This window comes from Oenanthe melanoleuca, chromosome Z (genome assembly GCF_029582105.1).
Source record: "Oenanthe melanoleuca isolate GR-GAL-2019-014 chromosome Z, OMel1.0, whole genome shotgun sequence".
NCBI lineage: Eukaryota > Metazoa > Chordata > Aves > Passeriformes > Muscicapidae > Oenanthe > Oenanthe melanoleuca.
This window is the reverse complement of record NC_079362.1, coordinates 37174274-37188136: the sequence shown is the minus strand read 5'-3', so window position 1 is coordinate 37188136 and position 13863 is coordinate 37174274. Positions and strand designations below refer to the sequence as shown.

Sequence of the window (13863 nt, the reverse complement as noted above, 5' to 3'; positions counted from 1 at the left end):
TCTGCTCATATTGAAGATAAAAAGAGAACCATGCAAAAGACTGGGCTTGTGAGTTTGAACTTTACAGCATCCATAACTACATCCTGAGGAATAGGAACACAATAAAATGATTGAAGAATATAAAAGGACACAACACATGTTGTTCAAACACTTCTATATTTATGGTGAAATTAAAGAAAATACAAAATTGAGTTGAATAATTTCTTTTCAAGACTAAACTAATCATTATCAAAGGGAATTATTTCTGTGCAAAAACATGCATTTTACCACCTATAACAACTATTTCACTTGAGAATTATTATCTTGACCAGAATATACCAATTCCTAAAAGAGATGAAAATATTGATTCTGCTAAGGTCTGACTGAAAAAATCTTAAAATAAATATCAAGAAAAGGGCATAAAATACAGTTAACTTTGAAAACACAGTGACACACATATCACTGAAGACAGAAATCAAAATGTATAGTTGAAATAAGAAAAACTCTACTGTAGAACCTATAGTTAATAATACTTACCAATACTTTATAGTGACAGGAGTCTTAGAAATTAAATATAATGGAGTTAGTCCTTCAAAAACTCCTGTAATACTTAAAGGATTTTAAGCCACAGATAAAACCCACATAAAATACAAACTTCCTACATCTATGATTCAGCAAGTAAAGCATACATTGAGGTCATCAGTACAACAAGAAAACTAGAGCACTGACACCAAAATACATTGTGTGAGTAAAGAATACAGTCATCATGATTCCTTCTAAACCAATTCCCAATGTACAGAAAAGTGAAAGCAAATATTTAATATTTATCAGCAGGAAAGGGAGAGAGGCTAATCTCACTACCAACCTTTAGAATTTTTACATCCAAATTCAGCACCAACACACAATAAAGTGTTTTATAGGCAGGGGAAGGTGAAATATGGTTCATTTCAACCTGAGCTAGACACCTATTATCAGAGTAACCAGCCTTGGAAAAAACTACCTTCTCTACAAACCGTTAAGAGAGTTTTGATAACTAATCATTTTTACATGTGTAGATAGTATTCTTTCACCTCAGTTGTTATAAAACTTTTACAGTGGATGGAACAACTGTTACAGCTGCAGGGTGACAGGAGTTTCAGAACTTTAAGATAAGCCATAGGGAAACAAAGATAATTCAAAACCAAATTCTGAAAAAAAAAAATAGAAAGTAGGAAGTGAATTTGCAGACAAGTATCTTAAGTCTGCAAAAGTGGTTACAAAGTAAAAATCCTTACATCTAATGAAGATTTCAATTCTACTGCAGAGTAGTATTAAAAAAACCCCAAAAGTTACTTCTGGTAAGTGCCTTGTAAGAGGTCAATGACTCAGTTAAAAATAGCAACACAGTAGATATAAAGTGTTGGATGTTCTTGCCTTAATGAACTTGAGCATGCCATTTGAGAAGTCAGAGATAACAGTCAAAGAAAATCTAAAAAATAAAAAGGGATTTAAGAGTTTCACTCCAAGACTACATCTATGTATTAGTTTAGAAAAGGGAAAATATATTCCCCTAGAAGCAGAACTCCTAAATAAAGACACATAAAAAAGATCAATAGATTGCCCCAAACCTGATGGTTTGCATCCTTGAATTATTCATTACTGCCTGCAAGCCATACCTTCAATCTGCATTGCAATCATTAAAATAATCATTTTTTATTAAGTTTTAGATGATGGAATTGAAGCAGCACTTTTTAGCTCTTATACATCTAACAATCCCCTTATCCAATGTCTGCATCAGCATTTAACTATTTTTCAGAACTTTCATCTGATATTTTACTGGTGGCAATATACAAGAAATAACAATCTCCATCTCTGTTTGCAATACCGATATTGGATTCCAAAAGAGCCGTCGTGGAAGAGATCAAGCTGCCCTATCCCTCAGATATGTTTTGTCAGCCTGCCTTAAGATGAGCAAAGACAATATTGTAGCAACTTATGCTCAATTAACATTTGGAAAATGGATTGATTTTCTTACTCCCCACAGCCATATGTCTTAGCAACTCATTTATTTCTCTTTGTTATGAAAACACAATCTGTAGCAGAAGTATATAGCAAATTTTAAAAGCAGGATAATTATGCAACAAGTAAAACACTGCATAATCTCATTATACCATAGACGGGTTTTGACAGTAAGAGTGACAAGAACACTTTGAATTAAAAGTCAACAAAATCAAAATGCATAAAATGAAATACATTTTAACATAATGTTTAACTGCAGCAAGAAATAAGTGTAGTCTAAGGCTTAGATGAATTTAGAGATTAATCAGCTCTATGCATGGAGAACAGAATTCACTTGACAGGATACAATAATGTAACACAAGTTCCAATATTCTTCCTCTAGTCCAAGCTGCCAATTACTGTGGATCAAGGAAAGATGCAATTTTTTTTTTTAACTATATAATCCACCTTTTCGTGTAGACTTTGGAAATAATCTCTCTGGTTTTGTACCCTTTGCTCTCATTTATATTCATGCAAAAATAAAGTGATGATCTTATTAATGGCTTATTAATGCAAAAATAAAGTGATGATCTTATTAATGGCTTATTAATTATCATTATTATTTACAGAGCTAGTCAGACATAAACAGATTACAGCATCAGAAACTAGACTCTGAATTTGATGACCAAAACTTAAATATTGCTTAATGTTTTTTAGTTTTTTTTAAATAGACTGGGATTTGCTTGGTTATGATTTTCATTTATTTGTTTCATTTTATTCTTACAGCCAGTTTAAATGTTCTAGAAAAATTAAGCAAGTGTTTTGTCTTGGTTTGCTTTGCTTTGCTTGCTTTTGTTTTTTTTTGTTTTGTTTTGTTTTGTTTTTCAACCATAACTAAAAGCTAAGTTTAATGCACTAGGATCAATGGTTTTGGGAAAAAAAGTTTGCCATACATAGCAAGACAAGAGATTTTGTAGTGCATTTTTAATCCTCAGAATAATTCCTTGTGTCTTAATAGAGTACTGCTACAGCTAGATTTTTGATGTTTGTTTGCTTTTTACTGCCTTTCATCTTTTCAAGAGCTAAATTGCTTTGTATATTTAATTATCTAAACACTTTTAGTGTAGTTCTTTATATTCTACAGCTTTGCTTAGATCTGCAACAATGTGCAGTAAGTTGCCTTTAAGTCTCTTGCAGAAACTTAATTCTCATTATTGAAAGAACCTACCCAAATGCTTTCTTCTTGACGATATTGCTTCCAGTTTCTTCCACTGTCACTAAACATCAGGAGGTAGCTTGTGACCCAGTCTGAGCTCCCGTAGCCACCTTGAGTAGCAACAGCAGTAATCTCAGTTCTTTCACCAAGATCAATCTGAAGCCATTGATATTTATTGGACACAAGTGGAGACCAGCCACCAGCACCTTAAAAAAAAATGAAAAAGAGTGAAAAGTATTCCTAAAAATAAGCAATTTAACACAAACTTTGTATATGAAAAAATAAAATAATGTTAAGCAACATTATCTAATGAAAAATATCCTTCTCCAATGTAGGGTTTTCCAACTAAAAGATTGTTAGAAGTCCTTTTCAACTCAAGCCATTCAGTGATTCTCTGATTCTAATTCAAGACGTAATTGCAGCAGAACTATTTTGGTATTATTTAGCAAGTATTCTGAAAATGTATACTAGATTACTAATATTTGTAATCAAATATAATTATCATAAATTATTAGGAATTTATTCACACTCTTTTCTCTGTCTCAGAGTTCTACAGTAAATTTTAAAGAGTAATTTTTACCAACTAGACTCAAGTAATAAAATCTGAATTTTGTCTTTTTGTTTTATGCATCTCAATTTAATTTTATGTAGACAAGAAGAAATCCAGAGGTCCTGTCTAAACTCAATGATTCTGTATGATTCTGTTCTGCAAGGCCGGGATATATAAATTTGCATATGAAGCAATAAAGCATAGTTACATGACAGATTCACACATGCTCCTTAAACTGGCCAAGAAATCTGTAAGCAAAATTATAAGAGAGTACAAGGTATACACATGCAGTTTCTGCCTCAGGCACACCTGTCTGCAAAGAAAACATCTCGCCCAAAACATAGAGCTATACCTCCAGTATTTCAATTAATCAGAAATATATAAAAGTGAAGAAGTCATACAAATTCAGCGTTTGCTCCTTTGTTTGTTTTTATTTACTCATATCATGCTAGTTTTCCAGTAAAGCTGGGTGGAAAATGTCAAGGATAGGTATCAAACAAAGTCATAAGGAAAAGCATTGGTTTACAGAACTACATTGCAAAATATGCAAGTATTCAGACAGCATCTGGTGAATTTTATCAGAGAATGATGTGATGAAAATTTTTAAGTACCCGTTATTTAAGGACAGATTTAGATCTAATTCTGAAAGACACAATGTAAGAGGTACCTTGAAAAGTTCTTAAAGCATGCATGCGCAGAATCAGAACAGATATATCTAGCTTCCACAACAATCAGTTAGCTACAATCCAATTTTATGCTTGTATGGTCTTCAAGATGTAAAAAAATTCATAGCTAAATACTACATGTTGCTTAATTCTGTTTGGAGTCATAAGTCAAGTTCTTAACACTATCTTCTCTAAGAAAGAAAAAGAAAAAAGAATTTTTACTTAGAGATGTAAAATTGTTGCTTAAATATAAAAAGGTGAGAAATCATATAGGTATTCATAAATTACAAAAAGTGAGGTCCATTGTACAGAGCCGAGCAGAAAAAACTGAGAGAAAAACATAAAGTCCCATGTATGCACAATTCATTTGTCCACCATTTATGAGCTAATTATAATTGAACATAATTAAAACTATAGGATTAAATAAAGTGCATATTTTTCCCCTTTATCTAAATCAGTATTTAGAATTTTATGCAAATATGTGATTTCAGTGGCTGCATCTCAATTACCCTCAAGCAGATTCCAAAGCCTTATGACCACATAGTTTCATCTTTTAGTGGCTGTGCAGAACAGTGTGGTAGCATCAAACAAGAAAACTTTGTGAACATTTGGCATGTGAGGTTAAACAAGAGTCCTAGCACCCACAGGCAGAGTGGTCCACATTCTCATCATATACTGTACCTGTGGCACACACCACATAAAACTTAATTGCCAATTTAACTTCCAAAACTCAGTTTATGCATGATCACTTACAGGCACAGCAACATTCTGCTGCGCTGTATTATCCAAAGCCTTCCTAGGATTATGTGTCACTGTGCTGTTTGGTGACATTTTTGAATTTTCTACTGGAAAGGCAGGGTTAAATTGCAGTCAACAGGGGTAGTCTGTGCTAAATTCATAATCTGTAACTTCCTTCCAAGACAAACATCTTCACTTAATGCAGAACTGTACTCAAAATGAGGTAATGGAAGTTAGAAGGATGTCAATCAAATGCCTGAAAAGCAGTCTGTTATGGCAGTACTACTTGGTGCTAGACTGAGGTAAGTACTCCTGTCTTTAGTACTATGTTTTACACAAATTTTTGCAAGGCACATCACCAGGTAGTCTATACACCATCATCATGCTGTACTACATCCAGAAAAGAAAGAAGAGAAAGAGACACAGATACACAGTGTTCTAATGTCAGGGCTATTTGATATGAGTAAAAATGCAGTCATGGAAGCCATTTATGTGTTGACCAATGCAACATAAGGCCCATAAAGAACAACCAGTGAGCAGAAACAGCATGATAACTCCAACAGCCTGTATTAAACCACAGCCTGGACCACCAGGCAGAAGCTGCAACACGCTTCCTGAAACACCATGACACTGGTTCATGTGATGCTTTCATCTGTCAAAGGCTCTTCATGAACTCTCCTGCCTGACTGTCCAGCAGCCATGTGTCCTGCCAGCATCTGACTGCCGCCTGAAACATCACAGATACAAAATGTTTTCCCAGTCCTGCAGGAAATGCTAGTAGAGCATGCTAGCTTCTCACCCAGCACTCCTTACAGTGTGTCTTGCCCTTGCAGCAAGATTAATGAGTGTACCAAGCCACAGTCACTTTTGGCTCTAGCATCGATCTGGGCATGGTAATGCACAGAAGTTGGCTGCATAACACATGTCAAAAGGATCTTGTTTGTTGCATTTCATGCTGCATGGTGTGGATGTTTCTGGGAAGATCTGGAGTTGTCTTAAACAGCTCCTCACAGGGATGCAGACACCATGTATATTAAACAAGGCTGTGCCAAAATGTATGAACACACAGGGATAGACTAAGATTTACAGGAACATAATTTTTCCATCTCTAAACTTCTTGAGGCTTTGAAGTCTTCACCTTATTTCTCTATCTCTTTTTTTGTCAGTGTCTTTTATGTAAAGCATATGGTTTCTTCAATAACATCTGAATATATGTTCTACAGTGACTGATTAAACATCTTTTATTGAGAACTAACAGCAAATCAGACAAGTAATTTTCAAAGGGGTGAAAAACTATGTAGAGTTCCTTTTTTGAACTTTGTCTCAGGGGGTCTTTAAGCCTTTCTCTTTTCCACTGTCTCATGCCAATATTGAGATTATTTGTAAGCAACATACCAAAAATCTACATTCAAGCTGCCAAAGCATGCAAGATCCATGCTTTCTTTCAAAAACCCCAAGTATTACAAAGTTTCTTTTTATGAAGAACATGCTGACTGGAAGTTAAACACACAGATAATACATAAAATCTTTTCACTTAACTTACTATTCCTATTATATTATTTAAATACCAATGCTCGTAAAATGTTTGTACACATGATATAATTTTATACAGTACATTAGTTTACTGAACACATTTAGAAATACTTTTTCTGCTGTACTAACTCCTTAACTCATGAATCTCTGTCTTTAATTTCTATTTTAGTAAGAAATAGCCAGCTTTACTTGATGGCTTATAAGTAAATGGAGGATCTATGATCATCTATGGGAGAAATAAATCAAAGTTTAGAGTTTCCATCAATCACTTATACATACTAATTGATAAATAGCCTCCTTCATTTTATGTAATATTCATCAATAAATTGATTATGAAATGATTGAAAAATTCCTAAGCTTTTGGTATTTTTAATGTATTAAAATTGATTAATTAGTGCTAAATTTAAAATTTAAGCAATCATGCATATTTAATATTTCAAATTTTCCCTGTGAAATTCCATTATTCTTGATTTCTGTTTCTACAACATTATAACATTTATTTTCAAGTCAGTCAAGTGAAATATATTGGCATTTCCTCACACATTCACTCTAAGCACTGCACAGTGTTCTTCTGTGGGACTTATATAAGGTGGAGTCATTCACTAGTTCAGTCAGCAATTTCTTCATCATTACAACTGCCAAACTATAAATGGGACTGCAGCTTGTAATCTGTCCTGGTTTTATGCACTAAACTTCTAGCACAAGACTTGCTTTCCTTCAGATACCCCGTATTTCTAGAATTAAATTTTTATGCTCTTCTCTCTCTTACATGTAGTTTAAATTTTATTATATTACCTTTCTTGCTTTTGGAGTTTAAATATCCTCTGACCTCTCCCATGACCATCAATATAAACAAATCACAACCCTGAATGGGTATTATTACATAACCCCAGCTCCTGTCTGCTAGGATATGTATTTAAAGAGCTTTTACTTTCATATTTTTTTAGGTTCATTGGGATGACAATATCATTATCACTGACACTGAAAATAGAAAAAAAATGTCAGCAAAGTTAGCAAATAGCTAACAAGAGAACAAAACTAGAAATGACTGAAGATAAGGTCCAAAAACTCACATCCAAGGCAGAAAATACCTGACTATTGCTACAGTGAATTTGGAGTGCTATATCAGGTTAAAAATAGCAGAAAATTAATTTGGTGATGCTTACACTTTCCAAGCTTGCCCTATGTAGTTATCAGGATGCCAGGCTACTTTAGCTTAATTTTAAAAACTCTGAACTACACAGAATAGAAACTGACTTAAAGATTGTCCCTTAATGTGAACAGCACCCCACTTTTTTCTCATCTGGCTCTATGACTACAAATGCCTATACTGTCATATAAACCACAGTTTATATGACACAGTTCATGCTCATACATGCCTTGACATCTGCATCTTCACATGCAGTTCATTAGACCTTTTAGCCAACACCAGCACTTATACCACTCTTAAATTCTGTGGCTTTTTCCTATTTATTTGCAGTAACAGTATTAGCAAAAGTTCAAGTTTAAAACTAACACATATCAGAAAGGATGATTTCCTTTGATTAATCAAACTGTGTATTTCCCAAATGGATCGTTTAACAGAAGCTGATTTTAATTTCAAGTCAATAAAGTTGCAGCAGGGATGAATTTGCCTGCACTTATTACAAAGCAGATTTTCTGCATGCAAATAATTGACAACTGAGTCTTCTAAGGCTTATGTGAAATGAAAAATTAACTGGTTTACAGCATTCAAAATCCCTAGAATATCAAAATACAACACTATTTCATTTCTTAAGATGAATAGCATCCTTTTTCACAAACTGAGAATTAAAAAACTAGGTGCATACTTATATAAAGAGTCCAAGGGTTTTTCTTTAATATTGGCAGATAATGGAAGTGGGGAGTGGGGGGCAATATCTGATAAATGGTGTTGATCCATTGCTAGCAGGTGAAAATCCTCTTGGCCTCTTAAAAAAACAAATGTACTGCTGTGATAAACTCCTTGTCTTTTACATTTTAGTTGTCCTATGTTTTAATGAGACAATTCAAGATATAGAGCTCATGCAATTAGAAATTCCCATTTATATTCCAGAAAAATGCACAAAAAGTAACTATCAAGAACCTAAATAGTCAGATGCCAAAGAGCATAAATCACAACTTGGCCCATTTTTCAGAAAGGCTGTGTGAAAGCTATCAATGCTGTTCTGAGCCATAATTCAGTGATAAAAGACATGGACAAAAGCCCCAAAATTTGAAACCAGAGGTAAACTGTGTCAAGTAAACGCAAGAAGAGATGAGGGACCTTGAGCTATGAATAAGAAATACAGGATACAGATTTTTTTTTTCCTTTTCACAGAGATTGAAGAAGCCTGAAAAGGACAGCTAGATCAGAACCCAGTTCTGCATTTACTGCTTCACATACAAAATTTCTCCATAATAATTTTCAACCACATTTTTGATAGCTGTTCATCTTTTGCCTTTGATATGTAGTGGGATGCTCTTCCTAAGTGGAGATAAGGCAGCCTGGAATTTACCATAATTGAGAAGTTATTGATTATAGATAGAGAGGAGGGGTTACACTCTTTCTGTGGTAAAGAACACTGAGGCCAGCCTGATGCATCAATCCAGAACTAAATATTCTGAGGATGTGAAGAACAACATTTCCCTACAGAAACTCATACCAGTGAGGATGCAGCATACTAATACATAATAAAAGAACCAACAAGTGATAATAGTCATAATTTATCTTAAGGGGCTGAGCTAAAGGCTGCTGGCCTAGAAACATGCATTTGACAGTCAATGACTTTATGCTATGAAAGCCCAGTCCCTCTTCTTACAGCAGGGACTTGCAACACACTCCTAAGAGTGCATGTGGAGATTCCTCCCTTGAGTGGTGATGCTCATCAGGGTTACTCCTTGAGGTTGATTTAAAGAGTTGCTCAGAGTCATTGGTATGTTTGAGCAACATAAATCTCATGTTAATAATTATTTTGCTAGTCTTAATGTAATTACTTCAATACTGCTTTAAAAAAGTAACACACTATAATAGTAGTTATAAATATACTGTGCAGGAACTAACTCTGAAGTTTTTTAGTCTAATCATTATCATCATCAGTTTTAGAAAATAACATACTTATTATTCACATAAATATAATTGGTTTGCTATCCTTAATCCTGTTGAAGAAAGTTACATAAAGGCAGAATTACACCTAGATAAACCATGAGACTGTCCTAGGTTCCAATGTAAAGATGTGCCCAAAGGTATGTATTCTACCACCATCTGCTGAAACCAGGTGGGGCAGTGATTCTTACCTCTGTGCGAGATATCTTCTGCTAACGGGCCATCTGTTAAAAAGACAGGTGGGGCAATGTTCTTTATCTTTCCTAGAACCCATCCTTCCTCCAGGAAAATATGTTCTTTTAATGGGCCTTTGAGCTCCACTGTATGACTGATAAAATTAAGTCTACCCATTGGGAGATGCTCCAGCCAGGGGGAGGAGCTAAGCCTTTCCTACCTAGAGAAAACCTGAGATTTGGAGCACTAAGGCAGCCCTTACCCACTGGTTTCCAGAGGATAAGAGCCACCAGACTACAGGATCACTACTTCAACAGGACCACTTCATTTGGATTGCTACCACCGCCCTTACTAGTGGGGTATCAAGTTGTATTCTGACTCTGTCAGTGGTTTTTCTTTTGTATATATACATGTATTTTATTTTTCTCTTTTTTTCCTATTAAACTGTTTTTCTGACTTCGAGTCTCTCACTGGTTTTGGCTTCAAACCATTACAGGGACTAGAATGGATCCTGCCTCACCTAAGAAGGAGTTTACAGAGCAGTGTTTCTTTTTGACCTTTCTAAATTCTTCCTGACAAATTTTATCTGAAGCTTCCATTCTATTGTTTCCTATGAGATTATTATCAGGACTAAAAAGCTTTTCTCATAGACACATCTTACCTATATGTAAAACTATAATACAAAATAACCAATCTCAACACCTAACAGGAAAACTCAGATCTTCAAAAAGAGTTGATGTTGCCTGATGAAAGACCAATGTCTAACTGGTCACCAACTGCACAGCCTTGGAAACAGAATAACAGAATATTCCAAATTGGATGCAACTCACAAGGATCATCGAGTCCACCTTTCGAGTGAATGGTCCATAAATGGATCAAACTTGCATCCTTGTTGTTATTAGCATCATGCTCTAACCAGCTGGTGTTTTCATCTCCACAGCCTCCTCTCCTGATTTTAAGATTTTCAAGTTAGGAGGATATAGTGCATTCAGCCAAAGTGTAAGATCAGAGAAATACCTCTTCAAAGATTACTAAAACAAGGGCTTTGAATATTTGGGGAATCTTAAGACTTCTAGTACCCAGTTACTTTCTGCATGAAAGAGACATTACTGATTGGAGGAGACTAAAAGCAGGTGTGACTTGTCATTTTGCCAGTGTATAAAAAGACTCCATGGCTTCACTTCACACTTCAGGACAGTGTCATGGTTTAGTATCCTTCCATAACTGGATTTCATAGGAAATCATTCAATGGCTTCACAATTTTCCTTTTATTTTAGGATGGTTTAAGTAATTTAAATATCTAGGGAATCAAGTATTATCTGAAACTGTCCTAACCACTAAGATACACTGATGAAAACTAAGAAATACTTATACATAATCCAACTTCATAATAGCTTCTTAGCTATTTTCTGGTCTTGTCTTCTGATGTTACAAACTGACAGATATTGATTAAGCTCAAGATAAAAAAAAAGTAAAGAAACAGAATGGAATCTTGGATATATTTCAAGCAAACAAAAACAAGATTTCCCTTTCTAATTTCCTCTTCCAAATTATGTCTTCTTTTTGGAAAACATTACTTATCTCTGTATATTACAACAAAACCAAATCTGTTGCACTATATAAACTCTGAAGGTCTTCAGTTCTAGCCCTTCCTTCTGAACATATCAGCCATGATTTTCTGGATTGTTAGGGAAGATCTTGGCCAGGTTTCAGAAAATACTGTGAGAGAATAACTAAGAGACACAATTTTGATGGCCTAATATCAGAACTATATCATTTACAGAAATGAGGTGTACTGTTTGAATAAAGAGTGAAAAGTTCCATGAATGGAATCTGATTCTGAAAAACCTGTATGTTACTTTTGCTGTTAAGAAATAGAGAAGTCTTGCCTCTTGAAATCTGAAGAATGAGATGAAATTATTTAAGTAATTTCCAGAAATAGGTATGGACATAATGAGTATGTTTTGGCTTAACCATGTAGGGTAGTTACGTTTTCTAATGAGTATTTCACAAGTGGCATGCAGAGCTCTGTCAACAGAAATCAAAACTACTAAAAATATCAGCTACTTTTGAGGGAGAGCATAAAAAGAGCTACATTAATGCTTCAGTCAGACAGAACGTTCTAAGGGAAGTGGGTGTAGCAGCTGCTCCAGTGGCCTCAAAGGTAGAATAAGCTTAATTTTGTAGGAAGGTCTAACCTTATTTTAACATATTCTAAGACTGAATATCAATTAAGAAAACATGTATGATCTTAGAAGAGAAGGAGCAATTGCACTTATTTTTTTCAACTGTCAGAATATTTAATATTTAAGGAACTTAACTTTTAAAATTGTGACAGGTATTATAAAAGGAATATTAGGTTTTAATAATAATTTGTGACAAGTAGTAGTTACTATGCCAAGAGAAGCTTCAAAGGCATTTTGAATTTGAATCAGTGCAACACAAAGGCACTAGGAAATGGTATTAATAGTGACAAAGTTTGATCTACTTTGCATCATTCAAACAGAAGAAGGTAGATAACTTTATTTCACTCCCCATTCTGCATTAACAGTAAATTAGGTAAGTAAGGGCATCAGTGAATCGCATTTTACATTTCTTCAGAAAGTCCTGAAGATATTTCTCCTTAATTAATCATTATGTATATATATCAAGGGAGATAGTTTGATAAACTGATGTAGTTTATCAAAAGGAAAACATACTGCAATGGTTCAAAGACCTATCAAAGCCACTATTTTGTTCAGATTTTTCATCACCAGTGTACCACACAATGCTATGAACCAGTGCCCTATAGTAGGCAACATCTTTTGTGTGCTCTGGAAAGCCCGAATAAAAAAATTTATATCCATTATATAGGTAATGAATATAATATGTAATTGTGTAGAGTATTGTGAAGATAGATAATTGGGTAGGATATAATCTGAGCCCTCTAAGCCACTTCACCAAAAAGGTGATTCTTTAGTAAAAAAAAAAAAAATAAAGTCATTCCAAGAGACTTATGCTGAAGGAAATTTCTTGTTCTCCATAAAGTTTCTTAGATTTTGAAAACTTAAGTTTCTTTAAAACTTTAAGTTTCTTTGGAAATGTGCCAGTTCATTGCAAGACTTACATCATTCTTGGCTATTACCATCCACTTTTACTTGATGATTAGCAAACCATCTCCCTGACTACAAACTAGGAATTTCACATATTTTCACATTTTCACAGTTGTACCCCTTTTGGCAATATTCTGGCAATAATCCAAGATTGAAAGTAAAGCAGAACATTTAATCGGGGAAATTGTCTCCTCCTTAGGAGAATGCATTCTTGCAATAGTGCTATTCTCTTCCCTGTGTCTAGTCTCTGGTCATATTCAGGTTTAGGATGCTGTATTAGTAAATTCTGCTGTGCATGAAGTTTGGTTCCCTACTTCCAATATTTAACCCTCTCTCTCTTTCTCTCCATCAGTGAAGTGAGGATAACTTATATCTCACTGTAAATTTTACCTGAGATACTTATTTTGTTCATAGATGATGCATAGAAAATTTCATGGGGAAAACTAAGAAATTTCATTGTCATCATCTTTCGCTGCACCACTGAGTTTAAGCAGCATTCTCACTTAAATTTCTGTACTGATGGAATTTCTTGTGTATACAGTATTATATCAGGAAATATAAACTAGCTATGTGGACACGGGAAATATATATTTGTTCTATAAATACTTGTTACAAACCCCCATAGATAGCTCAAATACACCGTTCATCAGTTTTATAAAGTTATATAACTTCTTTCAAGCTAATAAAGTTTTACATGTTATTTCCAGAGCAGCTGCTTTCACTGAATCATCTGTATTTGTTTCCCTCGCTCACTGGTCTTGCCCAACATGTTACACTCCTGTCCTGCAATTTAAAGCTAGTAGTGATAATTAGCCACAGCTTTCATGGACAAAAAC

General features: G+C 34.4%; 1 protein-coding gene across 1 annotated transcript in view; it reads right to left on the bottom strand.

Annotated features, from left to right (window-relative positions):
• CNTNAP4 (contactin associated protein family member 4) overlaps nt 1-13863 on the bottom strand; it is a 203585-nt gene that overhangs the window by 121889 nt on the left and 67833 nt on the right. The window contains exon 3 of the mRNA XM_056513630.1: nt 3185-3378. Within this exon, the coding sequence (XP_056369605.1) occupies nt 3185-3378 (194 nt within the window). The remainder of the gene's footprint in view (nt 1-3184; nt 3379-13863) is intronic.